At 38.7% G+C, this 27,540-nt stretch overlaps 2 protein-coding genes across 6 annotated transcripts; both read right to left on the reverse strand.

Annotated features, from left to right (window-relative positions):
- Positions 1–8,271: 8,271 nt before the first annotated feature.
- Positions 8,272–10,406, reverse strand: acp5a (acid phosphatase 5a, tartrate resistant). Of its 2 annotated transcripts, none has more exons than XM_041981881.1 (6): positions 10,354–10,406; positions 9,703–9,834; positions 9,405–9,604; positions 9,209–9,333; positions 8,774–9,119; positions 8,272–8,690 (listed from the first exon to the last, which is right to left on the reverse strand). In XM_041981881.1, exons 2-6 carry the CDS (start codon positions 9,791–9,793, stop codon positions 8,454–8,456), a joined length of 999 nt encoding a protein of 332 aa, XP_041837815.1. In that variant the 5' UTR covers positions 9,794–9,834; positions 10,354–10,406; the 3' UTR covers positions 8,272–8,453. The 2 variants fall into 2 exon arrangements, with proteins under 2 accessions (XP_041837815.1, XP_041837814.1); XM_041981880.1 differs by lacking the exon at positions 10,354–10,406 and adding an exon at positions 9,950–9,971.
- Positions 10,407–11,141: 735 nt separating this feature from the next.
- LOC121638064 (interleukin enhancer-binding factor 3-like) lies at positions 11,142–26,827 on the reverse strand. Of its 4 annotated transcripts, none has more exons than XM_041982501.1 (20): positions 26,705–26,827; positions 26,170–26,316; positions 25,675–25,786; positions 25,262–25,455; positions 23,113–23,281; positions 21,845–21,998; positions 17,790–17,881; positions 17,253–17,348; positions 16,467–16,578; positions 16,280–16,377; positions 16,074–16,185; positions 15,835–15,972; positions 15,461–15,651; positions 15,095–15,214; positions 14,807–14,938; positions 14,355–14,516; positions 14,130–14,259; positions 13,991–14,029; positions 12,024–12,344; positions 11,142–11,912 (listed from the first exon to the last, which is right to left on the reverse strand). In XM_041982501.1, the coding sequence occupies exons 2-20, from the start codon at positions 26,277–26,279 to the stop codon at positions 11,806–11,808; spliced, it is 2,589 nt and encodes an 862-aa protein (XP_041838435.1). In that variant the 5' UTR covers positions 26,280–26,316; positions 26,705–26,827; the 3' UTR covers positions 11,142–11,805. The 4 variants fall into 4 exon arrangements, with proteins under 4 accessions (XP_041838435.1, XP_041838432.1, XP_041838433.1 ...); XM_041982498.1 differs by having other exon boundaries at positions 23,113–23,287; XM_041982499.1 differs by having other exon boundaries at positions 23,113–23,287; positions 26,170–26,325.
- Positions 26,828–27,540: the final 713 nt, after the last annotated feature.

Here is a 27,540-nt window from a genome sequence, read left to right on the forward strand (position 1 = left end):
TCTGTAATTTTTTCTTTAAATATTATGGATATATACTGTCCAAACTGCTTTAAACATAGATATAAGGTTTAAAATCTTGCGACAGTTACACACACACACACACACACACACACACACACACACACACACACACACACATATATATATATGTATATATATATATATATATATATATATATATATATATATATATATATATATATATATATATATATATATATATATATATATACACGTCTTCCTTTGGCTAGCTTTTTATGCCAGCTGGGTATCTGATCACTGGCAGGGCATAGCTGTTAATTGCCTGGATCTTGTTCTTACCATTGAGCTGATTTGTCAGACTTGCCTTATTCGTTGCAAATATTTGGCTGTGGAAATCTTCCCCGTAGCTTGCAAGGAAAGGCTTGCTCTCTCTCTCTCTCTCTCTCTCTCTCTCTCTCTCTCTCTCTCTCTCTCTCTCTCTCTCTCTCTCTCTCTATATATATATATATATATATGAAATCTCAAGCCTAATCTGGTAACTGGCAATTTCTGAGGCTATTAACTCTAATGAAGATAAGCACTTTGTCTTTTTGTTGTCATGAGAAGTTGTCTCATTACATTATATAATGCTTTTGCAGGAGAGCAATGCATTCAGTAGAAAATCCTAATGTTTAATCCAAACAATGTGACCTTCATATATTTATGGTCTGTTGTAGTGTTTTATTGTTTCAATTGGTTTAACAAATTTTGCTTCAACATGGATTACTACAGTAATGGAATTAGGCTATTTCCTGGAAGCTACATCAGTTGATTACGATATTATTAGTGTCCACAGACGTCATGAAGGCATATTTCGAGGAACAGATACTTTAAGGAATCAAACATGAAAGAATTTATAAATTCCACTGAAATATTCAGTTTTACCATTATTTAAGTAACACAAAACAGAAAGAAAAAAATACCTTGGATGGGTTGGGGCGTCAACACTAGATTGTATGTTTTTGCATGTGTGCATGTGTTGGACAGGCCTGCTATGTATGAACATTATAATGCTGTTGGCACTCACAAGATTGTTGTGGATTAAATGCTCTCTTACTCTGTATGGGTTGGGATATGGCTGGGATGAGGTGCTGATTGATCGCTGTTGTGATCTGATGTAATCCCTCCCTTCCTCTCCTACTGTCGCTCTGTCACTGCCCACACTCTGGATTAAGTCTGAACAGAGGACACAGCACACACTGATGGAAATGTTGTAATGCCTCTTCAAGTTGCTCATTGGAGCTTGGATTTTTGATAGTAACATGATACTGAACTCTGGAAACTGTGAAATCCTGGTCTTGACAGGTGGGTGAATTTATCTATAGACTTTTTTTTCAACTTCTTAGTATGCGACTCTCATTGTTCTTCTCTGTGTTTAAGGAAGAAACTTCTCACCAAAGGAAAAACTTAAAATTTATTTCCTTCTGAGTACGATGGAGTAGCTACTCTTCAGTGGAAGAAGTGGAAGCTCCTACTTTGGAACTATGGACAGCTTTAACAGCACAGATGCAGAAGGACAGCCATTCCAGTACTTGGCACAAAAGGTGGAGCCTCTGTACGAGCAGTACAAACCTCCACCCAGGGACCTCATTCAACTACCCAAATCAGTTCTTTACCTCGTTATAGCTGCCCTGGTAGTGGTTGCTGTTGCTTATGCTATCGTCGGTCATCTCATCAAAGATCTCATGCTGGACGTCACAGGTACATGACAGCACATAAGCTGTGCACCAGAATTCTTCTTGAGCTAAGCATGAGTTAATCAGGCTTTTAGCAATGGGCTGTCTATTCTCCTGCTACAGTATAGCCTGATTTTTTCATGTTATTTATTCCAAATACATCAGATAAGAGTGGATTCTTTTTTTTTTTTTTTTTACTACCATAGGCTTTTAAATAAAAAAATGCTGTCATTTCAATTGTAGTTGTAGTTCAAATCACAAACAAGTACAAAAGGGGTCAAGGGAGTTGGTAAATTCAGGTTTTAGAACTAACAAGTCTGTGGTTACCTGTACTGGGAGCAGGCTGTTTTCCTTATTAACAGTTATACACCATCTTTAGAGGGTTGTTGAGCATGGTATGTCAATAAGGAGGTAAACGTTCACCAAAACAACTGCAGTGGGTACAACATCATTAAATTTTTATGTTTTCTTTTGCAAAAATGAAGTAAGGTTGCAGCCGAGAACTTGAAGGACAGAGTCAGTAACTTAAATTTACTTGACAGATTCTTTGGGTTTTATTAGACAGAAGTTGAGGGGGAAAAAATTTTGAAATTCTCAGAGCCCATTGGTGTCCCTTTAGGTCAAATTGTTATAGAGCAGATTTATTGGTGATGTGCAGGTTGAAATTTGAAAAAAGCAAGATAGAGAGACGATAGAAATGCATAGAGATGGTTTATATAAACGACCACATCGTAATTTCTCTTCTTCTATCCATGAACAGACTGTTTGCTAGGCCCAGCTGATGAGGAGCTTCAAAAAGATGGAGAGGTGGAGGGAATCAACCCCCTAAACATGCCACCTGGCCTAACCCTCTCCCACCCAAACGCCTTCCATGTGTGGGACCAGGATGACATCATCATCCCCATGACACCTGTAAATGAGAGTCAGCTGAACAGCCCTTTAATGTCCGTCATCCCTTACATACCTTCGTTTTTCCCAGCCTCCATCAGTGTCGGCAGTCCTTCCTACCATCAGTCACTCCCAAAGGAGAGCAAAGCATGAAGCGGCAAAAGGATCCAACATAAATCCCGCTCGTTCTTTATCCAGGAAACATCTTTTCTCCAACTCCCAATGTGATCAATTTTTTTTACTTTTATTTTATTTATTTATTTGTAAAGATGAGATAATAGTCTGTAAAACCAGTAGAGATTTAAACTTTCAAATCTAACTGCAAACGATAAAGGCCAGTTTGCATTGGTGGATTTACTTCCTTTGGGGCAGCTAATGAGAGCTGTTCACCAAGACAAGCATAAAGCAGCCAACGATTTCAGCACTGGAGTTCTATGAGATGTTCAGTTTGGCTGCCTTCATTAGTTGTTTTTTTCCCAGTGGATTTGTGCCAAGTCAGCACCAGGATTATCTTTCTCCTGCCAAACGTCAGCCGTTACATTACTCAAATTTATCTAACATAACAGACATCAGATGCAGTCAAGTTTCGAAGAACCTTTGACTGCATTAAACATAAAATAATTGCCATGTATGACAAATGGCCAAGCAATTGAGCTTATGCTTGGCATCAACTGGAGTAACCACAATGAAACAAACAGTTTAGGTCAAATTAACCTTTTACAGCTTTTACTGAATGATTATTAAATGTATTAAACAATATGTTTTTATATCAAGAGTTCCCAAAGAGCAAATTAAAAAGAAAAATGTACCGTGAAGGAGGAATATGTTGAGTTTTTATGTCAAATAAAGACAAACAATGGTGTCTTAGATGATATTTGCTGACACAGTTCTTCGGAACTAAATATATCCCTGGCTCTAATGAGGATCAGCCTAACTTGCAAGGATGAAGTTAATTCAATTTGTTAAGATGACCACTTTAAGGTGACTGTGTAAAACCCTCTAAAGACTCAAAGATCAATTCAAAAATGGAAACTCTAAAAATATTAAAATCACCACTTTAATTTTTTTTCATTCGGGCAGTCATAATGTCAACTATATTAAAGAGGCACAAAAACACTGGTCTCACAGTGTTATGGTATTAAGATTACATTAATATTTATTCAAATTATATCACTTAAACTGCTGGTTCATTTTGAGGATGAAATTGGCTGAGATGCAGAAATCCAGGGACATTTAAAGCCTACAAAAGCCGTGCAGACAAATCTGTATATTTGTACTATATCAGGGCTTTCATGTGATCTGTGTCCTGGTAAATCATGTGATTTATTTATTTTCCTATTATTCCACTACATTACACCACCTTTAGAGTCGTGTTGCGCATTGTATTAAAAGCTTGTTTTTTTAAATGATTTTTCATTATTTTGGAAGATCTCTTATTGAGCTGACATTGCTCATCCCATCTGTGAAATCCAGAGTGCCTGTATTTAGTGAGAGATGGAGATTAGGGAGAGAAGATTAGATGAGCAGCTTAGCTTATAAAACGTACTTTTATTACTTTTGAGTTGTGAAATAAGACGATTGGACCACCGCAGCCCTATATCCAAGGCTGAAATTCACAATCTTACCTTGGTACACTCAATGTACAAGAAAAAAACTGAAGATTTTTGATAGTGTCCTGACAAAGTAAGGAATCTAGTTTATTAATAATGCAGGATTTTTTGTTTGCTCTAAGATGTGCTGGCTCTAAGTCTTCTGATGTGAATGTTTGATATACTGTGAGAGAAGATTAGCAAAAGGAATGAGCTGTTTTAACAATCTGGAAGGGAAACATGTGAAACTGAATGTTGAATAAATACAAAGAAGGTGGAAAGAAATAGAGGTTACTTAAAACAAACTAAATTTGAGGAAAAATTTGGATGCTAGCTCCACTTTTAGAAAAGTAGCAGCACTTTACTGCAGCTCCTATTTAAAAAAAATACTTTGAAACTGATGTATGGTTACTTGATGGCAATTTAAAACAAAAATGAAGTTCCTTTTCCTTCCAAAATGAAAGGTATTTGTTTACATTAATTGTCTGTGTTTTAAGATAGACTTGACTTTAACTCATTGCAAGTTGTTTTCATTATGTGGACCTGTGTTTCCTAATTGAATCATGAGAACAGCTGTTCTCAGAATCCTTTAACTCCACATTGACAGTGGGAGATGTACTAAGGGCACATGATCTCAGCAACTGCGGATGGTTTAGGATTTAATGTGGAGCCAAGAAAGACACAAAGAAGCTCAGGGTGTGAGGAGGTTATTAAGTACAGAACGTGAGAAGGTTTTCCACGGAGCTATGAGATGCAGCAGTAAACAGTAACAGTGCAGATAGAGATGAAATCATGTCATAACCTTCTACAGGTATTTGGTTTTGTCAACTGAGTCCAGATTGAAAACTCTTATTCATTGACAATGGAGTTAGAAGGAGGGCCAGGGTCAAAGTCCCATGAAATTGAACTGCACATTAAGGTTTTTGTTTGTTGTTTTTTTTTCTTTTTTGTTTGTTTGTTTGTTTTGTTTCTTTTTTTTTGGAAAGAGAGAAAAAAAAAAACCCAAAACAACAAAACAGTGCACACTTTTAAACACCAGCATCTGGCCCAACAGAGAAAACTGTTTTAGATCATTATAATGGTGCTGTCTACCTTGTCATTATCTAGAAACTAAATAAAAACTTTGATGACTCAACTAATGGGCATATTTTGGGTTTAATTAAAAACTTTGAAGAATTTTAAACTTTCTTTGCAAAGCTGGTATGAAATGACTTATGAGACTATTGTTGCTGCCAGTTGGAGCAGACAAGCCTTTATGGGATCTTGTACATCATATTTGAAATTGACTCTGGATGTTACCATAGATCTGACAGCTTATGACCTCTGTCTTTCATCCATGCTCACTAGAGGCAAGAGGCATTTTAGGATTAGCTGTTCTCTGCATTTTGAAGCTGAACACGTGAGCACAGGATTACTGCCATGCAGATTTGTACATTTGGCAGCAGGTGGTAAAGTATAAAATATGCAGCCTCACGTCAGAGACTAAAGGTTCAGGGGTTGGGATGAAAATAGGGACAAAAAATAAGAAGTTGCATGAAATGGTGCATCAGCAAAATTCTAAATATTGAGGTCTGATAGCTCAATATGTTAGAGAGGATGGATGACATAGAAGGCTTTAGAGTACATCAGGACGTAACCACAGATGGAGTCAGTTTTATTTTTGTTATTTATAATATATGAGTAAAAGTTTGTTTAATTATGTGAGCTTATTCAGATTGTCAGTGCTTTATTGATTGAACCGTCCTCACTTGTTGGCGCAGGTTCAAATGCTTCATCTTGTTTGCAGGAATTTATTGTGCTGCTTTAAACTCTGTCATGAAAATGTTTATTTAAAGAGAAAAAAGAAAAACAAAACCAAATACATTATTTCACATTTTTTTTCCAAAAGATTTTATTTAATTTTCTGGCCATGTGCCTCAGCTCTGACTATAAAAGCTACATTAACAATTACTTTTGGTTTTGTTTTTTCCCCATACATCCAACCAGTTATATTTCCATTTTTCATGTGAATTTTCAAGTTTTGCCTGGAAATCATTAAGGACAATTCTATATTCACATACTGTATGTTTGTCAAATAAAAGAAAACATGATACATTAGAAAAAATGTGATGTTCATAAAAAAAACATAAAAATGGTGAAGGTTTTATTTTATGAAAAAATAAGCTAGTTCAAATATGCCTGCTGAGGCCAAAAATCTATATAAAAACAATGAAAATTGAGAAAATGGTCATGTGAGGCAAATGCTGGACTTTAGGACAAGTGGCGCTTCAGATTAAAATTTATTTGGCAGGGACAATAAATTTTAAATAATGTTTAGAAAAAGAAGCAACCATTGTATGTACGATTTCAAGCCGATTTCATCCTGTTTAGACTTTTCACACATATTTGCATAATAAATAAATAAACCACTGTCGACCTTTAAAAGAGAAGTTTTTTTTAAAGGATGTTTAGAGTCACCTAGTGTCATATAGCATCTTTACTGGACAATTTCTAATTACGAGTAACAGAAACAAAATGCAAGCCTTCAAGGTTTTCTTAAGGTCTGCCATGGATTTAAATAAGTCGGGGTTTCATGAGCCTCACCTGTCCTTTATCCTCAGATTACCTCGGTGAACTTCTTTAGTATTGACTGAGTTCTGTCAGTCCAGCTCTCAGTCTGACCATGCATTACACAAATGGACTGTAATTCATCCTAATTGGATCTGGACAGCCCTCACCTACAGTCAGTAACCTCATAATAGCCTTCATTTAAGACCACAGTAAGCACAAGGGAAAAAGACTATCTCCATGCCATTATATCACATGGCAGAATAAAAACATCTGCTGTGTTTTGACAGGCAGGGAAATTTGTGGAAACAATGATGCAACAAATAAAATTAACATGTAAATTACATATTTTTATTTCTTATGTGCAGAATAAGAATGCATCTAAAATAACACCTTAAATAGATGATTACTGAAAGATATTTCATATAATCTCATAATTTCATAATTACAGCTGTCTGCAACACCAAATTTCCCCAGTGAGGAACAAATCAAGGTCCACCTAATCTAATCTGATCTAATCTTCAACACAGTAGCAAAATATAAGAAAAATAAATAAATAAAAGTAAAAAACAGCTGTTTTTGAGTGCTTATCTCCCAGTTTAATTGTCATTGGTTGTCTGAGTTTAACGTGGATGAAGTCAGTACCAATCTGTTGTCATCCAGGCTAATCCCATGTTGGCAGGCCAGGTCGCTTTCTGTGACGACAAAAGAGCTGTAACTGTGAAAGACTTTTCCCGTCTCGTCCTTCAACGTGACATCATTAAACTTCACATGCTGAATAAAAAAAAGCCTCAGTGACTTAAGAGCTGGTTGATCTGGCCTACATTTGAAACCAGTGCTTTTGTAAATGGTCTACTGTTGCTGGGCTGTAGACCAGTGTATGCTGTAAATGATATGCTGAAGTACAGCATCTCACTCTTGGAAATATTTGGAAATCAAGATTTGTTTCAACCATCAAGACCAATTTAATCTGGGCACAGTTAAATGAGTTTAGTGGGCTCTGCAACTGGTTTAAATCATATACATTTTTACCCCTTTCAGGGAATCGCGTTGAGATCACATGATTGTTTCAACTGGAGTTATACACAATTATCTTAAATTTTTTTTTAAAAAGCTCATTTTACAGGTAAGGTCTATAAAATGCATATTTTCAAACTTTTAACTGTCACTCTTGGATATTGGTTTAAATTTATTCAAAGTTTTTTTTTTTAATTTTTTTTTTTTAACGAGTCCATTACAGATCCTGCAGCCATCCATCATTATCTTCTGTGGACAGCCACAACTTTTAATACGGCTTTAACATAGTTTTGGCATCATAAAGATGACCTATTCTGTATTAAGCAGATGTGTGAAGGATCAAGTAACAATCTAATAAAGGGAATTCCTTAATGTGGAAACAAGGTCCAAATGAACTACAACTATTAAATGATTTCTTGCAGCAAAATCTACACCTGTAGTTGGGTTTAGGTTTGCACTTTGTCAACATTTGGTGTAAATCATGAGGGTCCCAAACATTTGAACTGCAGGCTTCAAACACAGCTGTTGACACATTACTTATAAACAGTATTTATTTTAGCATACAATAAAGTCACATGTAAAACAAATTGATTCTTTAAAAATTTAAAGAGTATAATGCCATCATTTAAAAAGCAGGATCAGCTTTAAATCGACTTGAAACAACTGCAGATTAATCCTGTTTGCAACAGACTACTGGAACAGTAGTCAAGTCCATTTAAAATTCCCTTTGAGAGAGGACAGTACGATACAGAGAAGTGCCTTTAGCCTGGAAGAACGTCAGGGTCATTTTGTTCTTCGTGACTTCTGCATGAACAAAACCACCAAGTGTTGAAGCTTGACCAGTGAAAAACTTCAAAGAGCCTTTGGGGACGTGGTTCCAGTGACGGACGTCAGGGTCGAGGAAGTTTCCAGCTCCACTTACCACATAGCCCACACCAGTCTCCTCAATGTACTGTTGGGAGGGGAAAAAACTCTTTTAAAAAACAACTAACCCACATATTGAAAACCAGAGATGATTAAATTTCTTGAACAAACCTGCAGGTTGTGGTCATGGCCGCAGAGATAAGCAGTGACATTGTATTTAATAAGCAGAGGACGAAGCCTCTGCAGCAGACAGTCTGTGGGTCCGTGCTCAGACACAGACCACACAGGATAGTGTCCTGCTACCAACAGGAAATCTGCTTTGGACTGAGCCAGCCTCTCCTGCAGCCAGACCAGCTGACGATTGGCATCCAGTGCACGCAGGGGTCCTCTTGGCTTCTCATCTACAAAGTCATCAGAGTTCCCACACAGCATTACAGTGTCGAGCATGATGATGGTCAGAGTCTTATCCGTGCTGGGGATGTGGAAGTTCAGCTCGTAATAGTAAGAGGGGAACTTCCTAACAGGGAAAAAGTACAAGTGTTTAGTTTACAGCTTTGAAATGACAGTTCATGTGAACAATGACAACATATTTTATAAGCTGCTTACCATCTATCAGATTTATGGGTGTACTCAATCTGGGCTTTGACATTTCCTGCATGGTCATGATTACCAGCAAGAACATACCAAGGGACTCGGAGGGACTTTGCAGTGTACACAGTCTCAAAAGTTTCCTGAAGAAACCAGGGTCATTACCTTCATGAAACAGTTTTAGAAATGCCATCATCATTGACACTCAACCAACCTGAAACCGAGGGGAATCCACACTATCCACACCTTTATAGTAGAAGTTATCGCCAAGAGCCAGAATAAAGTCAGCTCCCATCTGGTCTGCTATGTTACTCATTTCTTGAGCTGTGGTCTTCTGCACGGCAGTGACATACGGTGGGTAAGGCACTCCTCCCCAGTCACCAACAGCCAGAAACTTAATTGAGGTTCTGTTTCCTGGAGAGAATAACCCATCTCAGTGAATTTGGACAGAGAAGCAAGGCCTCAGTTATCTGCTATGATCTCTTGACATAAACTTTAACATAAATACTTACGGCCATTTTCAGTCAGCTCTTGGAAAGCAGCAGGATAGCAGTAGGTTACAGGAATGGCAACAATTAAGGTGGTTAAAAGAGTGAGTGCCATCTTTAAAAACAGGCAAAAAAGATCTTCTGTGAACGGCAGTCCTGAACGCAAGTAAACAAAGAACAGGAAGTAGAGCAAAAAATCAAACAAAAACCAAAAGTGAAAGTCAGCAGCACGTGATCAAATGAAAAAATAAAAAAAAAGAACACGATTAACTCTGCATCAGAAACTGCTGTTCACCATGTACACCAATGTTTCCCCTCTCTCTCCTTTCCTTCAATTACATCAAGTAACGTTATCTGGTTTTTTCATGCCTGGTGGTGACTTGTGATTGGCTGCAGCCACACATTGACATGTCCCAGCTGGAGTTAATAGAAGCTAATCAATGGGGCCTTGTTTATGTGGCCAGGAGGGTCAGAGGTCATCTTTCTATGTTTATCAGAGGATGATTGCATCTTTGCCTTTTTTTAAGGAAATACCTGAGTAAAGAAGTCAACGTCATCACCCTTAACAGAGACGTCACATAAAAGTAAAACAGCTTGAAATGAATTCAATCAAAAAGACACAAAGAGCAAGTGTGAAGGTTCAGTGTTTGCAAAGATAATCTCAAATACACTTACGTTCAATAACTGGAGAGACTCTGGATGACTCGGTCCTCACACCACTCTTCCTCCTCGCCTTATATTAGCGTTCCCGGAGGATAGGCTGCAGGAGGAGCAGCCGCCGGCCACGTTACAGAGGCATGATCATTGTTCACACCCTGACTCAGTGTAGGGGACGAAGGGGTCATCGGTACCACGTGACCCACAATGGTTATTATAGCTGGTGTCTAGACTCCACTTTTTCCACTTCAACATTAATCATTCTTTTCCTATCTACTTCCTTTTCCCTACTTTACCTATTATTGTCCTCCTCTCTTTTTGGAGTAATTCCAAAATATATACTGTAGTTTGCCCAGCCTTGTGCAATATTATTACAAAAAGCAGTTTTAACTGACATTTGATCTAAGATCTTTTATGTAAAACAACTCAGTTCAAAGGTGGCCTATTGTGAAAGTTTTTAAACTCAACTTTCTCAGACCAACTAAGGCTGTTGATAGATAATGCAGACATCAGTGCTCAGTCTGTTAGAAACTATAAAACAATTTGTCCCCACAAGCAAAACTGATTAAAGGGGAAGTAATTTGTCAAGTTTGACATGCTTTGTGAAACAAATGCTGCATTGCAGAAATTATGGAGCTTGATGCCATCGTCAACATGTTGGTGTAAGATTCCAGTCCTGTATTAAAGTGTTAAAATGTTCAATTCCAACACTAAATAGTCCTGTAAAAGAGTAATCTGTATCATTTAATCAGGTTTGCAACTTTTTAATGTAATTGACTTCATTTCTACATTACCCTAGTTTCCCCTTATGGCCTCCAGTCTTGACTGGCCAAACAGCTGTCTGTTACACAACATTCAGCCTAGACAGAAAGCTCATGTGCTACAGGAGCCATTTGCAGCATGCATGAGTGTAGAAAAATAATCAAGTAACACTGATGTGATGAATGGCTTGGGCATTTTTCAGGGAAGATCAAGTGACAGCTTTAAATCATAATCATTCGGATGGCAGCACTTCTCTGATATTAGCCATAGTGTGTCAAAGCTTCATCTTTCAAGGAATTACATCACATCAACAACTGCAGTGTCAAGGAAAGCAAACTGATGGTCAGTTTAAACAAAAGAAAAATAAGTTTTTCAATGTTTTTTTTTTTTTAAGATTAGAGCATCTTTAATGAGAGGAAGAAATATTTAGTTCAAAACTACAATCACCTTTGAAATAGAATTATATTCTGGAAAAGAACATATACAATTTAAAAAACAACAACCAAACAAAAAACCCAAACACTACTCTGAACACGGATGTGATGTAGGTAACAGACTGACGACTATCGTTTTACCGGATGTTAAACTTAACAGGGTGACACGCTTAAGAAAAAAAAAAAAAACTTTTTCCTTCACAGAAGTGGCATCTCAGGGTCATCATCAAGGCTGAAGATTGTGATAAAAAAACAAAAATGTCATGTGAGAGGATTAGTTATTTGTGTTGTATCCAGAATAGGAGCTGTGGTTTTGTCCTCCGAAGCCTTGGTACATGCCATATCCCTGCTGATTCCCCCAGGAAGACTGGTTCCCCCAGCCTGTATAAAAGAAAACAAACCATAACATTTAATTTATCTGCAGCACCAACAGTTTTAAGAGTAAACCAAGACTGGGAAGCATCCTCAGCGGAAGCTTGTTTGTTTCCTTACTGTAATTATTATACCCATGTCCTCCTGTCACAGAACTGGGATACGCTGTGCTGTACATGGAGTAGTCTCCTCCATGACCTTGAGTCAGCATCTTCTTCTTCTCATCTCCATATCCGTAGCTATACGGGCTCTCCTGATCAGCAGGGGGAGGCATTGAATGATAGCTTTCTCCTTTAGAGCTGCTGGAACTGGAGACGGGTGCAGAGGAGTAGGTGGAGCTGCTCTCTGGGTAAAAGGTGCCGTAGCCAGTGCTGCTGCCTGATCCTCCGACACCAGTGCTTTTGCCTGAGGTGCTGGCTGCATTGTTATCATACAGTTTATCTGAAAAACGGGTAAAACAACACATGAATAACATCAAATGTTGCTGACATGGTCTTGTTTTCATAAAGCGAGGTATACAGCGTGTGACTTTGGGCTGTTGTCAAGTTGTGACCAAGCATGTTGACTCATTAACCTGATTCAGGTGTGCTACAGCAGAAAACATCAAAACCTGCAATACTGGGGCTCTCCAGAACCAAAATGGTCCATCCCTGCACTAATTAATGAAGAATGAAATGACTCTTAATCATTGAGACACCAAGAATAAAAAGGTACAGGGACAGAACATTGTTAGTTACCAGAATCGCTGCTATTTCAATTCTGTTTGATCCCACAAAGTTAATCAGCTCTGCTAATATCAGCAGTCTGTTAGTTCACACCACACAGGCTGTGAGGACATTGAGCAATATTTGATCTAATTCTTTAGTTAAACATTGCATGTTTTGCCTTGTTTTTTTTTTCCCAGCTTGAGATTTTTTTAAAACTAAAATCCCATAATTTCTTTCACCTGCTGACAAACAGGTTGTGCAACTGAACTTTAGCAGACTTTCTCAGTGAGGCGCCCCCTAATTCTGCATCCACCTGGCATCCTACCTACAGCTCTCTCCAGCAAGTTAAAGTTAGTTCGATGTTGACTCTTGCCTCATTTTTTAGCTCTGTCCCTCTCCGATAATGTCCCCTTGCCTTTCTCTGATGAATCAGCCATGGTGTACATTCAAAACAACCAGTGTGTTGTTATTGCTGGTGTGTGATGCGGTGCATAAAGTGCACTAAAACACCTCCAGAAATGTACATAACAAATGTCACTGTGTCATCAAAGCGAGTTAGAAACACATACTTTTGAAGGCCAGAAAGTTACCTAGTGCTACTACCTACTAACAACATAATAAATATTAAGAACCAGTCAGGGTTCCCTCCACCATGTCTAACATAACTCAGTGCCAGGAAAGAGGCTTCACTTCACATAAATTTGCGTGGGGCGGCTGGGGATTTCTTTTTCAGTCTGAAGAGCACCACCTACAGTCTCAGAAAGGCAAGATCAGACAGTCCTTATGGTCCATGTAGAACAGGGGTGTCCAACTGTGATCTTAGAGGGCCACAATCCTGCAGGTTTTAGAGGTATCCTTGCTTCAACACACCTGATTCAAATTAAATGGATCTCCTTAACAGCTTGTTGTTAAGTTCTGCCCAAGCGTGTTGACCCATCAATCTGATTCAGGTGTGCTGCAACAGGAAACATCCAAAACCTGCCGGACAGCAGCCCTCGAGGACAGACTTTGAACCAATCCTGACTATTGGGAGCCGAGTGAGCTGGGAGCCAGCTAATTGAATTTCTAATGTTGTTAAAATTCAGTTAGGTTCTGTTTCTTCTCTGATACTTTGTAAATGCTTTTTTCAACATCACTCTGAAAAAGGTGAGGCTTAAATCAAGTGATCTTTTAGTTTTCTTCCATTTTCATGTATCTATTTATTTTTACTATGGACCCATGTAATAAAGTGAACTAATGTTTACCAAGTCAAGGGAGCTAGAATGTACAATAGCTATTTAATACGTACATACACACCCACAAACACAAAGATAAACAAAAACCATACCACAACAAACCAAAGCCAGTCTGATCAGAGCAGACAGACATTGAGATACTTACGATAGCCAGTTCCCGAGCTGCTCTCATAGCTGTAGTTTGCTGTGGAGATAAAACAAAAAAAAAAACTTTTTGGGTGATTCCCTGTGAACAGCTTGTTGCACAAGTTCAACAGGCTTTCACTTAGTGTAAGATTCCTTACTCTTGTTATAGCTGGGTCCTGAGGAAAACTGTTTGCCTCTGCCCCTGCCTCGGCCCCCTCTGTTGGGACCCCAGCCACGGGACCCAGAGTCTGAAGGAATACCGCGGATAGTGCCGAATCCTGGGATGTGCTGTTGAGCAGGAGACAGTGGAAAGTTTACGGTAAAGTGCTCTGAAAATAACATCATGTGGAAATGGCCATTTAAGTGTTTGTTAAATGAATTACCATGTCAGTGTAGGTTATCTTCTTTTTAACAACATTTCTATTGGTGCTAGAAACGTCGCTGTCGTCTGGGAACAGCTTCTCTAAAGCAGCGAGGGCGGCGTAGGCCTTAGCTTCTTTCTTAGTCGAGCCCCTCCCTGTGAACCTTTGTCCATCGACTTCCACCTGAGAGCCAGGAAAGACAAAACATAAAAATGTTGCCTTACAGCTGATCAACTAAGATTCATTTCTCTAAAAGTACATATTTAATGATAATAATTTCGACTTTATTCATCATGCATTTTACAATTTCTTGTATATTTACCGTCCAGCAGTGGGCTGACATTTTTTGACACCTGGGGGGTCTTGCTCAGGGACACACAGGGGTTCACCATGGCTACCAATCCTCTTCCAAAATCTAATTTAATGTATTAATTTTTTCATTCATTCCCTGCTTTTTGATAAAGCCACCTCACCTCCATGACAAAAGCCTTTTTATGGTTGCTCCCTGTTTCTGCAGACAGCTCATACTTTAGACTGCGCCGCTTCTCATTCAGCTCCATCACAGGGTTCTTGCCATTTTTTGTCAAGATGGGACCCTGACCAATCTGCACACAGCAAGAGGACAAAAATAAAGAGAGGATATTTCTGTTGCTACAACAAGTGAGTCATGCTACAACACGCAGTTATTCCATCTACAAGGAAAGATTTTAGTGTACACTTTTAAAAAGAAGCTTTAAACCCTGAAGAAGAATCTCGGGTACCTCTTCTGACTTAGTAGTGACTGTGGTTGCAGCATCAGCTACTTTCTGCATTTTTTCAGCATCACTGCTGGACTCTGATTTAGATTCAGGGCCTGTTGGAAGACCAAGGTATTGCAGGACCTGTGTATGACAGAAGGTTTTGACATTCATTTAGGTGCACAGCAGAACTTTCAACACTTATCATGAAATACTTTATTTTTATGATCATTATTTAACCGACACAGAAGCACACCCTTATGTTAACGTTTTCAACCAACTTTAAGTGTTTCCATTAGGTTTTTATTTATGTTTTACACATTACCATTTTTTTTTTTTTTTTTTTTTACAAAGAAGATTGTTCTGCAGACTAAAATTTATCAAACTTGCCTTGATGGCTACGTTAACTTTGGCAGCTTTTTTGGAAGGTCCTGTTGCTTCAAAGCTCTTCCCGTTCAGGTCCACAACCATCGTAAAGACTGGCTCATGGACTGGACCAGTCTGGGATGCAAGACAGTACTCCAGGCCAGGTTTATACTGGTTCAGACGCATCACAGCATTCATGTTGAGATCATCATTTACTACACGAAGGAAGAAAAACAAACACAAAAGTTCTCAGGCATCTGCACAATGCTGACAAACTAATAATACCATCTACTGTATGTAACTTAAAGAGTCTCTCCCAATATCTTAAATTCAAACTGAATTAAGCTCAACCAGCGGGGCATGGGAATGTTCTCTGGACAAAAGAAATGACTGCTAACCTTTCCTCTGAAAGCGTTTCTGGAATTTTAGAAACTTCCTCTGTTTGCTGTTGAGTTGGTTGTCGTCTTCTTCGCTCTCCACGTCTGAGAGAGATCGCTTTGTTGGCAGGTTGTAGTGTCCAGTAGGTGACATCTGGGCTGCACGGGGGTCGGGAGGGGGAAAAAAAACAAAACAAAAAACTAAGAACTAACATGTTAAATGAAAATGTGACTTCACACACATAAAAAAAGACATCTACCTGTGCCATCTCTGTCTTTCAGATATTTTAAATATTTCCGTGATTTAACAGGTTTGCTGTCCATCCCCAACACCTTGTGCATCTGCCCAAATGCACAAAGCCTCAAAGCAAACTAAAGAAAACAAAAAGGTTATGCATGATATTGTTTAACAAAATTATGTTTGTTATTTTGACATTATATGCATGTGTTTGCAGGGTTACAATACCTGAGCACTCTGTGTGATGTCTTCACACCGCTGAGCTGTCAGACTTGCACAGGCGTCGACCTCTTCCTTCTCACATGGGTCCTTAACACCCGGGCCGTCTTTGAACAGATGCATTTAAATATTCTATCAATATTGGAGCTGATCTAAACAGATTTCACTCTTGATTTGGTAACTCATAAAATCTCACCTTCCAAGAGGATTCCAGAGGCAACACTCTCCAAAACTCTGCGGAAGGACTCGCCCACTCCCATCGGTCTATCTGATGTACTGATAACCTTCTCTACCAGCAGTTCAAGAGGCTACATGGGGAAAACAACAAACAAGAAATATAAAAAAAAAAAAAAAAAAATAACTTAGACCTCTAGTTCTAAAACTGTGGTACGTGTACAACTGGTGGTAGTTACTCTCCCTCTCCTGGTATACCAAGGACTTTTACAATATTTTATAACTTTACTAAACATAAAAAAGTAGCGTATGTGGGGATTTATTGTAATAATAAATAGTACTTCTTTTAAATTTGATTACATTTTGTGCATTTTTGTGCCCAATATGTTAATAATATAGACACAAGTGATCATAGATCATATCTGCAAGGTTTGCTGAAAAAAGGGAAATCAAACAAGAATGTGGAAAACATTTAGTTTTAAATTTATTTATTAAATGTAGTATATAAAGGCAAAATCAAAAGTATTCAACCAACAAAAAATAGTGTCAGACCTATCAGGGTTTTCATGACTTTGCAGAGGGGGGAGATTAAATGTGAATTCTGGAGATAAATACCTTTTACAATAAAAGCAGCCGCCTAACTACAATATAATTTTCATTTGAGATACCCTACCTGTCTGCAATTTGATGGAAAAAGGTACTTTTGCTATATTCTATTATTCATAAATATGGTAACTGGTGAACCTGATGTCTTTTGCCATCATCTAACATACAGTTACTGGAGGAAATGGACCAGTAGATTTCTCACCCATCCTGACAAAGGCATCCAGGTAGGAACACGATTACACAAATCCCTCATGACTCGGATTACCATAACAGCAGAATTTAGATTGTTGACTTTAGCCTAAAGACAGAAAAAAACAAACTCTTGTTCAGTTAAAGGGCCTGCAGCCTCTGGAAACACCTCACCTCTGTGCCTTCTGAGTTTCCATGAAACGATTCAGAAAACAGAGCAAGCACAGAATGGTGAAAACTACTCAGCAATCTCTCGATAAACAGTTGCAAGGACTTTTATGTCAGGTGTTAGGCATTTAAGATCTTTGCTCAGTAGTGGAGTTGAAACTAAGCGAGCTCAGTCTCAAATCCAATGCTGGCATCAGTACCAATGATTTATCCATATCTATCATTAGTATGGATCAGCAGATCATCCTCCAGCTTCCCTTAAACTCTTAAGATTATAAGTTACATTAATAAAAAAATATGTGCTCTTACTGTCTTTAGATGGACAGAAAACAAGAAGAGAAACAATTCAACCTTATGTACAAATAAGGACGTGAATGCAAACCTGAAACCACTTGGCGTGGCGGAGAGACGCCAAGGCAGTTAGGCATTTCTGCCTGTCCAGAACGTCCGGCGGATCGTTGACCGTTTGCGTTTCTATTGACGAGGTGGGGTAAGAAGAAAAGGTACAGTTTGACCAAGGGGGTGGGCTCTGTCTTGCAGCTCAGGGAGTAGCAGCTTTTCCCAAACCAGCAGCAGCAGGGGAAGGGGTTTCCAAACCCCTAATGTGTAAATCTTTGGTCTTCTCCCCCAGAGTGTAGAAAGTGTAAGCAAAATTACTGCCAGAGCAGCATTAACAACATGATTTGTTATGATGTGAATGCATGTGCACTGCAGTACAGTAAACACCCCCTTCCCTCAGCGCCTAGGCTTGGGTTTGCTGCTCCCCCCACCTCCTGAGACAGTGTGTCCAGTTGGTCAAAGGTCCAGCGTTCCTACAAACTTGACAAACTATAAGGAAATCAGTTGTAAACCACAAGCATTTAGAGAAACTCCCCGTTTGCCCAAAACTGCAGCAAAACTGATCAGTCCCTGCCCACATGTGGCTTTAGCTTATAAAAAGCTGGGAAAAAACTAAACGGAGCCATACCAGCTTTGGGCAAGTTTTAGATCACTGTTCCTTCACTACAAAGACAGTTTGATTCATCTCAAACAAGTTTCAGACTGCTGCAGGTTAATGTGTGCTCTACCAAGATGTGATTTAAAAAAAAAAAAAAAAAACATGCGAACACACAAAGTATGCAAGTATGCTCCTAAAAGGCTGCATCCTGCATCATGATGGAAATAATCATAATACTATTGGTACTTTACCCAATGTCTCTAATAAAATTAAAGTGGCCTAATCTTCAAGAGTGCTTTAAAAACACCAGAAATAACAATTCCATCACAGGATGTAATTAAAAACAAAGTATGCAGCTATACTGTTTGCCAATGACAAACAGTATAGCCGTGAATATGTAAAAGGACTCCAAGCTAACTTTTTGCATTGGTTGCACTGGTGCGCCTAACTTTACAATTCTGGTGCACCAGCAAAAAACTGAGTAGCACCCAAACTTTTACAGCATTTTTCTCAGTGCCACGTTTAATACATTTTTAAGGATCGCTTTGTGATCATTGCCTTATGTAAATTATTGTGAACAAGAATAAGGTTTAAGAAAATGTTTATCTTTACTTGAAGCAGTGGTAAAACTAAACATTTGAGCTTCATTGAACTGAACGAAACGGAACATTGGAAACTCTGAAAAGGACCACGAGGCTGTGCTGCTTCTGGTAAATTTTCCTCTCCTGGATTTTCAGTTAATCCATTCTTTTTCCTGAAAATGATCCACTTGGACTTGAAATTGTGAAAGGCAGCTTCTCTTTGAGCTGCACCTGGAGGCATATACTGTAGCCAAACATACGGGGGAGAGTTTGATGGAGGCTGTTCTAGTTTCCTGCCAACGCTCCTCCTGGTTTGTCAGCCAGTATATTTTTAACCCGATGCATCACTAGAAACACATTCAGCTTTTTCATATTTTTCAGTTCAGGTGATGCCACACAGATGGGGAGCTTTTCTTGTTTCTTTGGATTAGGAACCGCGAAAAACTCAAACTGGTGGTGACAACAGATCACACCAACATGAACAAATTCCACCATTTTACATGTTTTACAATTGACTCCAGTTTCAATGCCAAAATTAGTTGTTATTGTCCGTGTAGGTCATCATACTGGATGCCTAATGTGCTGGCCACAATTACAAAGTAAACCACAACACAGTGCAAAGCAGAGCCAACAGGAGGTAAAGACCCACATCTTCTCTGCCTTTAACTGGCTTTTCATTATGGTGTCATTCTCCCCTGAGCTTGGGTAGAGGGAATAAACACAGAATACGCAGACAGACATTTAGAGAGATAAAAGTCCTACACCTAGACCTTCGAAATGTTAGGTGCACTGGTGCAACCAACAAAAAAGTTTGTCACACACACTAGTCAAATCAAACTAGGTTCTTCATATGATGTGCCAGCACTGAAATGTTTAACTACGAATGACTTTGAGGGCTTCAGACAAGATCAGTATTAACAAGGATTTCACTGAGCATCTCCAGTGTGCAGTGTAGTGAACCGACTAAAACTGCACTGACACTGGTATGGTTCAACATTTGAGCATTCCTGACCTTTACATAAACTCTCTGCAACTTTAAACATCATGTGAATACAGCTCATGCTGTTTAACACAGAAGATTTACAGACACTTTACAAGCGAGAAAATTCAACTCAACACAGGATGGTTTGGCTCTTTTTGTTTTGCAATTATTTTTTACAAATTGAAACTCTCCAAAATGTAAACCACCTATCAGTTTTGCTGCAGCTGGCCCCAAATGTACATGTTCAGCATCAAGGGCATGCAATGCGCGCTTCTGACTTGTTATTTGGAAAGATGCCTTTCCTTTAAACATGGGAACAAGAATAAACAGCTGTTCTTATGACTGAGGTTGTGTCATAGCCAACATGAGCAGAATGTATCGGCAACTACAGAAGATATGTAGTGCCTCAAATAGAAATTTATATATATATATATATATATAAAAAAATAAAAATAAAAAGATGCCAGGACTCTCAGGAAAGAGAACAGCCAACAAAGAGACACTGTACAAGCTCCACTGAGTTTTAATAAGATATAATGGACAAATATTGTAGGGTTAAATCTCTGGATTCCACTGGACTTGGCTGCAATGTGATTAATAGAGTTGATAGCAGACAGTTGCGATTCCACTACACACAGCGTCTTCAAAGCATCTCTTCAGTTTGCTCTAAATATGAATCTGGATCTACAGCAAAAGGACTGCTTTCTTAGTCCAACTCCCACTTGTAACCACAAGATATCTGATCATCACCATCTTTAATACCTACACTCAAGCTTTCACAATAGAATGGCTTATTTTTCCTCTCACACTCACATCCTTATCAGCTGTCGTGCGCCTCCTTTCTCAGTCTGTTCAATGCCAAACAGACTGTAGTCAAGTAGTCAGCCAATATACTTACTTGGTCAAATTCAGAGAGTTTGTATTAGAGACAGAGACATGACTTTATTGTCATTGCACTACATACAAGACACTTGAGTAATACAACTTGACATTAACTTCTCAAACACAATACAGTAATACTAAGCTTCCCTCTCTATGGTCAGAGGAGGGAGGGACTGCTTTAATCAAACAATCAAGTTTTCAACCAATTTAACTGGATGAACTGCTGCCTTAATCATCTTAGAGAAAGCTCACTCTGATTGGCTTATCGGCCCAGCATATGAGTACCCAGGAAGAATGTGGCAGTGATGACACAAACCTAAAAGCTTTCTTACCGCATGCAATTTCCTCCTTTTTTTCCTTATTTCTCCAAAACAAGCAACACTTTAACAACATGGCCATATTAAGAAAAAGAAATGCTGTAACCAACTGATATTACGACTGAAGACAGCCGTTTGAGATTACTGAAAAACCAAAAGCACATGCTGATGTTTATTTACAAACTACTGACCCCTTCTGCTACGGTAAGCTATGTTTTCTCACTGAGGAGCTGACTGTATGTCCTGTCTGGAAGATGGAACTGCCTCTCTGCGTATGCTATGATGTTTGTTTGGCAGCATGAGAACGAGCAGAGGTCCTCTCTCTCGTGTGTAAGAGCACACAACTACCATTGTGTGGGAAGTCTAAATTATATCCATTATAAAACTGCAACAAAAAGTCAACTTTTTGCTGTAAACGGTGACTGCTGTTCCACCAAAAAAAATTATTTTGGAGGGCAGCCATACTTTTTAGATAATGCAGAAACAGCTGACTCTGGTCAGCTGATTATCTTTCCAGTTGAGGATCATATGCTCCATTTCTGACAGTGAGATGATAATGGGACAAAATCTTGCTGGAAAACTGTTGCAGCTCCTGTCTGGTGGAATTCCACGATTGCAGGTTTGCAGTGTGGCAGATTTATTAGATCAGTGGAGCAGCACAGCGACTGCATACTGAAAACACACAGAGCAGGCCTGTGAGAGCTGAAGTCTAACTGGAAACTAAGCTAACTTACGCACCTTCCTCCTCTGTAGTGTTATTCGTTTGCTCTGCCCTCACAAGAGGTGATGTCAAGTGGATAGTAAGAGTCAGGACTGACTTCTTACAGCTGTTCACAACAATGGTTGCATCCTCTGGATAATGGCTCACTGCATATGTTCCAGCAGAAATTGCCTAAAGGGGAAGAAAAAGACAAAACAAAAACTTAAATCCTATTAAATGTCTTCTTAATAGTAGGCCTGTCACGATAACAAATTTAGCTGTACGATAAATTTTCTCAGAAATTATCGCGATAAACGATAATATTGCGCAGAGCGCTAATGTGTCATTTTGAGACCATTCTCAACTAATATAGTGACATATGCCGTAATAATGCAAGTACACATTTTCAAAGGTCAATAAACTAAATAAATAAAAGCGCCTTTTTCACTGTTGCATCTTCAAATAAACTCCAGACAAGTAGACAAGCATGCCGGTTTTAATGACGAACCAAACTTCAGCACTTTACATCGAACAAAAACCCGTGTTCTTCTTCTGCTCTTCAAAATCTACTGCTTGTGAAACAAAGTCATTCTGCCCTCTGTTGGCCTTATAAGTAACTACAACCCAGCAGTTAGCTGGGATACCACATTCACATACGCCGGGACACCGGCCCAAAAGTTATGCGGCCCACTGGGAATCCTCCCAAACCTCTCGATTAGCCGGCATTGCTCTTAATGTGTATTTTGTCATATACGGTAGTATATAGGCTGATTCTATTTGCGTAATGTGCCTGCGGATTACAGGGGTTATTACGGTAGACCAGGAAGTGGGGGCTTTGTACTGACGTCGTAAGCTAGAATGTGTGTGTTCTGCTTACATGTGGGAAGCAGCGAAACAATAAAAGAGGAGATGCTTGCATCTATTATTTACATATTTCAGCATGAGAATCGGAGGTTTAGCGCAAGAGCGTGAGAAGCCACTTAAATACGCAAGTCTCACGGCCATTGCGTGTTGGCAGCCGTGCAAAACAAATGCGGCTTACCGGCTCGTGCTGCAACATGCTGCAGTCAAGTGTGACACTAGAGAGATCACTCCGCAAGAAACCAGAGCGTTTGGTCGAAATACTCCATAGTGAAACCTATTGTCATACACAGTCTATGGTAAAGGGGGGCCGAAAAAAAATTATCGCGGCCGGCAAACTTATCGTGCTCTTATTTTCTTATCGTTCAATTAATTGACTTATTGCTTATCGCGACAGGCCTACTTAATAGCTCATAAAACACATAGATATTCTTTTCTACAATACCTCTAACTGTTCAGTTAACTTTTCAGCCACTTGTTTAAGCAAGGTGATCGTAGGCTTGTTTGAGCAAAGCAACACCAACTCCAGGGCCTCGTCTCCTTTCAGTATGAGTCCTTTGGCCACCAGTCCAACCCTCATAACTCCACGCAAAACACGCCCCTTTGAATCTTCTCTTTTATTGGCATAGGAAGAGGAAAGAACAAACAATTATTATGCTAATGACTGAAAAACAGTAGTACTAAAATAAACTGCATTTGTGCCATTTATTTTATAGACAATTAAGAAATTAAACATCAGTTTACTTGTGTGCAGCACCTTGTTCAGCTGTGCTTTAAAATAAAGTTGGTATGGTATCACACATCATGCTAACCTATGCTATTAGACCAGATTCAATGAGCCCGTTTATATGACCACCAAAATCCAATAACTTGGAATAATAATAATAATAATAAAAACTGTAATAATTGGAGTATGTACGCACGTTGTGATGCAACTTCCTGTCATTTTCAAAACGTTTGATCTTTGAACATGCCAGCAGCCACAGTTTTAGTGTGAGCTGCTAATATGTTAATAAGTTAGCAAGCCAACAACATGGCATATGTGTGAATGCGGTCCTTTGTTTACGCTCCAACTTCCTGCTGCCGCACGTCATCACATTTTTTTATTGAATTCCATTCACATGACTTCGTCTTTTCCGGCTGTTTAATGGAAGAGGTTAACAAGCAACCGTTTTTTGCACATCCAATGATTGTGTGCATTATTTTTTAGTTAAAAGCTCTAATGGCAAAATTATGCCTATGTCCCCATAGTAAAGAATCCTTAAAAATAAAAAAATAATAAAAAAATTTCCAATTGAATTGAATGCAGGCGATTCAGATCACCCCCAAAATCAAATCACTTGTTCGTTATTCTATTTATGTGATTTCCTGAAAATTTAATTAAAATCCGTTCACAACTTTGAGTTATGTTGGTAACAGACAGATGACAGACAATCCAACACCGCAAAATACATGATTTCAGCCTTGGCAAAGGTAATCAATTAGATATATGGCTCTACTGTATGTGCACAAAGACACTGTGGTATTAAGGACAAATCTAGGTGTTAATCCAATTTCTCATAATCAGATAACTGCCATTATCTGACAAAGGATATCAAATTATGCTGTCTACGTGATTACTTGGACTGAGTGAGTGAGTTTTCATGAGAAATCTGATGGACGCAACTAGATTTCTCTCCAATAATCTGATGTCTATAAACTAAGTAAAGACTATTTTGCAGGCTTTTTAGCTTCCACATGAAGAGCTTACTCTAAAGCCCCATTTATGCTCCCTTACGTACATAAATAACAAAGTTCATTTCAAACGTTGTCATACGTCGCCGCCCTCATACTTCCATGCGTTTTTTACGTTGCCATGGTTGTTAGGTCAATTCCTCCACTAGTGTGCCAAGTTCAGCGTCACTCCCGTGAGCCGATGTTAGTTTCAGACACCGTTTGGCAGCGTTAATGCAAAACTATACATTTTATAACAACCGCCCAACACGCCCTAAACACTTGCATAACCTGTCTTCAAATGCTTGTGCATGGGCTTAAATGGGCTTTAAGACCCGCTGTGTTCAATAAAGACTGGCTGTTTGGAAAATAACGTCACTACCCGCGCACGTACGGATAATGGACAAGAAAGTGTAGACTAGAGTTTTTCCCAAATATTGCATTTCAAAAGTGCACGTAGACGCTACCGAACTGATTATAATTTTTTATAATGAATTATTACTCCTGGTTATAGGATGTTTAAGGTCATGTAAATGAGCTCACTGCTTCCTGGCTTCCACACTGAAAAGTTTCTGGAATTCTAGCAGAGGGCTGGAATATTGATCCCCAAAAAGAAACTCCTCAATCTGGTTTTGTGATCACAGAGGTATACACTGCTATCGGAAGTATTTTTCACAATTCAAGGCAGAAGTATTGTGCCAATTCATAAAATGTGATCACTCAAAGCTGCTTTGCATTACAATAAATTTAACCATTTCTATAAAGGGGTAAGTGGACCTTAAAGCAAAAGGCCCCAAAAACACACCTGTCACCATATACCCTCATTTAAATGTTAAGTTTTACTTTTAATTTTCATTCATTCTCTTGGGGACTTCGCTTACCTCCCTTCCTCTGTTGTTTCATTGCCATCTTTTGGAGCATCGATCTTGTCAGACACAATCTTAAGGGCACACTCCACATGGGAAATAATTTTCTGCACCGCCTCAAGGTCCTCTGCCGAGGGATACACTTCAGCATGTTTGGCCATTACCATACGGTCAAGCGGCCCTGAGTGCTTCCGAGGAGCGATGGGTTCCTGGATTAAAAACAAATAAGAAAAAGTTTTAATATGAAGATAAAACTAAGATTTATAATTGTAAAAATTGCGCGCACATATATATATATATATATATAAAACTAAAGGAAATACATTTATAGAAAACACAGACACAAAAAGGTCAATGTGAAAGCAGCAGTGGACTAAATTATTTAAATTACAAAGCCCTTAGAGTTATCTAAAAGATGAAAGAACAACCTCAACATGATGTCTGTCCTCAATATCTTCAATAGCAGCAATGTAGTCGTGGTACTGCCTCAGCTCTTCCTCGTAGCACAGGCAGTCATACCAGTAACGCAGCTCCTCATATCTGGGAAGAAACAATAGAGAAAACACATATAATCACTGATTTTTTTTTTTCTTTTCTTTTCTTAATACAATCAAAGCAGGTATTATAACTGTGAATAAGTGTTAAACCTAATAGTTAAGGATTACTGAAAACTTGATCATTCAACTGCAAATTGCAAGTCTCTCTAACAGTTCATGAGTGGAATAATTAAGTGGCAAAATTACCTACTACCTGATGGGACATAGCTGTAACATGCATGGGTTTCATCTAACTTTAAAACTAAATATTTCCGTTATGAATTTATATGACATGCACACCGCACAAGTTTAGCTGGGGAAATGAGCTACTGTCCTGCCTTAAATGCATGTCAAGTCATTATTTGTCTAGGTGTGATGATATAATACCTATCAAAGTGATCCGGTAGGAGCCGATGGCCTTCCTGAATCAGACTGTCCCAGTACAGCAGCTCCTCATAGGCCTGGTGTTCGTCCCACAATGGCGCTGCAGCGGCCATGCTGTCACGACTGCCGGACCGGCAAGCTCCTGTTTTACTAATTAAACCGTCAGTAAATCATGTTATTAAAGTCAGCATTTAACAAGGAGACACAAATCATATCGGACCAAATAAACGAAGGGTACACTTTGCGTAAGTGCTGCTAGCAGCGAATGTGCGCAAAAACCTGCGCAGCAGATTGAGGCAGGGTGTTTATATGGAGATTGTGAACATGACAGGGGCTTGCCACAAACTACGGACAACTGCTTTAACAAATCTTGGTCAAATCTATAACAATTCAGTATTAGTAAACTACGGGTTGTACTGACTAATGTAGTTAGCTTACGTAAGCTAACATGACAATGCCACTTGTATAATCACGAGTGTGGAATTTCTCACAATACCAATAATAACAAACTGAGTCCATTTCTGCTTCTATGGCTTACCTTTTTCAAAAAAACAAATGAATAATTGATGTTTCCCTCCTCTCTCTATTTCTTTTGAGGTTTTGAGTTTATAAACACTGTACCACGCACTGTGCTCTCTCTTCTTCGTGCTTCGAAATACGGTTCGTTTCACATTTGCTGGCTGCTTACAAACCGGCTTAAAGGTGTATTACCGCCACCAGCTGGACTGGAATTTAGATCAGGATTTATTTATTTATTTGCACAGCAGTTAGTGCGTTTCTTAAAACAACTAGTACAAACTGCAGAACCTAGAGGGTAACTTGCAAAAGCGTGCCACTTACTAAAAACAGTTCCTCAGAAGCAAGTATTTATGTCAATGAAACTGTCAGAGCCATCAAAATAAAAAGGCCTGTCACCACTGGGTACAAACAAAGTATTCAAATGGGTTAGTCATATTTTCATAATGGCAGTCTAATGTGTGTTTTTGAATTAGAAAAAGTTAGATCTTGGAGACACTATTCTAAAATGCCCAAAACAGTACTATACACTAGATGTAAAGCATTTGAAAACTAGATCAAAGTTACACTGTTGTTAGTGGAGTAACTAAATACATGGCACAAAAGACATTTGTTCAAAATTTTCACTTCATATACTCTTTGCCATCTTATAGTATTATTTTTTTACAGCAATAAGCCAAAAAAAAAAAAAAAAACCCCAAACAAACATACATTTCGGGGTCACTTATATACAACAAACTTAAAGTAAGTGTCAACCTATGGGTAGAGTTGTGAACAACTTTAAACAATATACTAAAAATTGTAAAAATGTACCTTATTCTACTTCTTACTCTACATTTTTTTTACTATTAATGTTAC

The sequence above is a fragment of the Melanotaenia boesemani genome, chromosome 4, assembly GCF_017639745.1.
Source record: "Melanotaenia boesemani isolate fMelBoe1 chromosome 4, fMelBoe1.pri, whole genome shotgun sequence".
Classification (NCBI taxonomy): domain Eukaryota; kingdom Metazoa; phylum Chordata; class Actinopteri; order Atheriniformes; family Melanotaeniidae; genus Melanotaenia; species Melanotaenia boesemani.

Bases quoted from the DNA above. Each gene is read 5' to 3' on its own strand.
- LOC121638064 (XM_041982498.1), bottom strand. From the start codon at position 26,279: ATGGCCGCTGCAGCGCCATTGTGGGACGAACACCAGGCCTATGAGGAG. The intron at 25,456-25,674 runs GTTGTTCTTTCA...TTTTTAATCCAG, and splicing joins AGGACAGACATCATGTTGAG to GAACCCATCGCTCCTCGGAA. The intron at 14,030-14,129 runs GTAAGGAATCTT...TTATCTCCACAG, and splicing joins AGGACCCAGCTATAACAAGA to CAAACTACAGCTATGAGAGC.
- acp5a (XM_041981880.1), bottom strand. The intron at 9,605-9,702 runs GTAAGTATTTAT...TATTCTCTCCAG, and splicing joins AGAGCTGACTGAAAATGGCC to GAAACAGAACCTCAATTAAG. The intron at 9,120-9,208 runs GTAAGCAGCTTA...TTTCCCTGTTAG, and splicing joins ACCCATAAATCTGATAGATG to GAAGTTCCCCTCTTACTATT.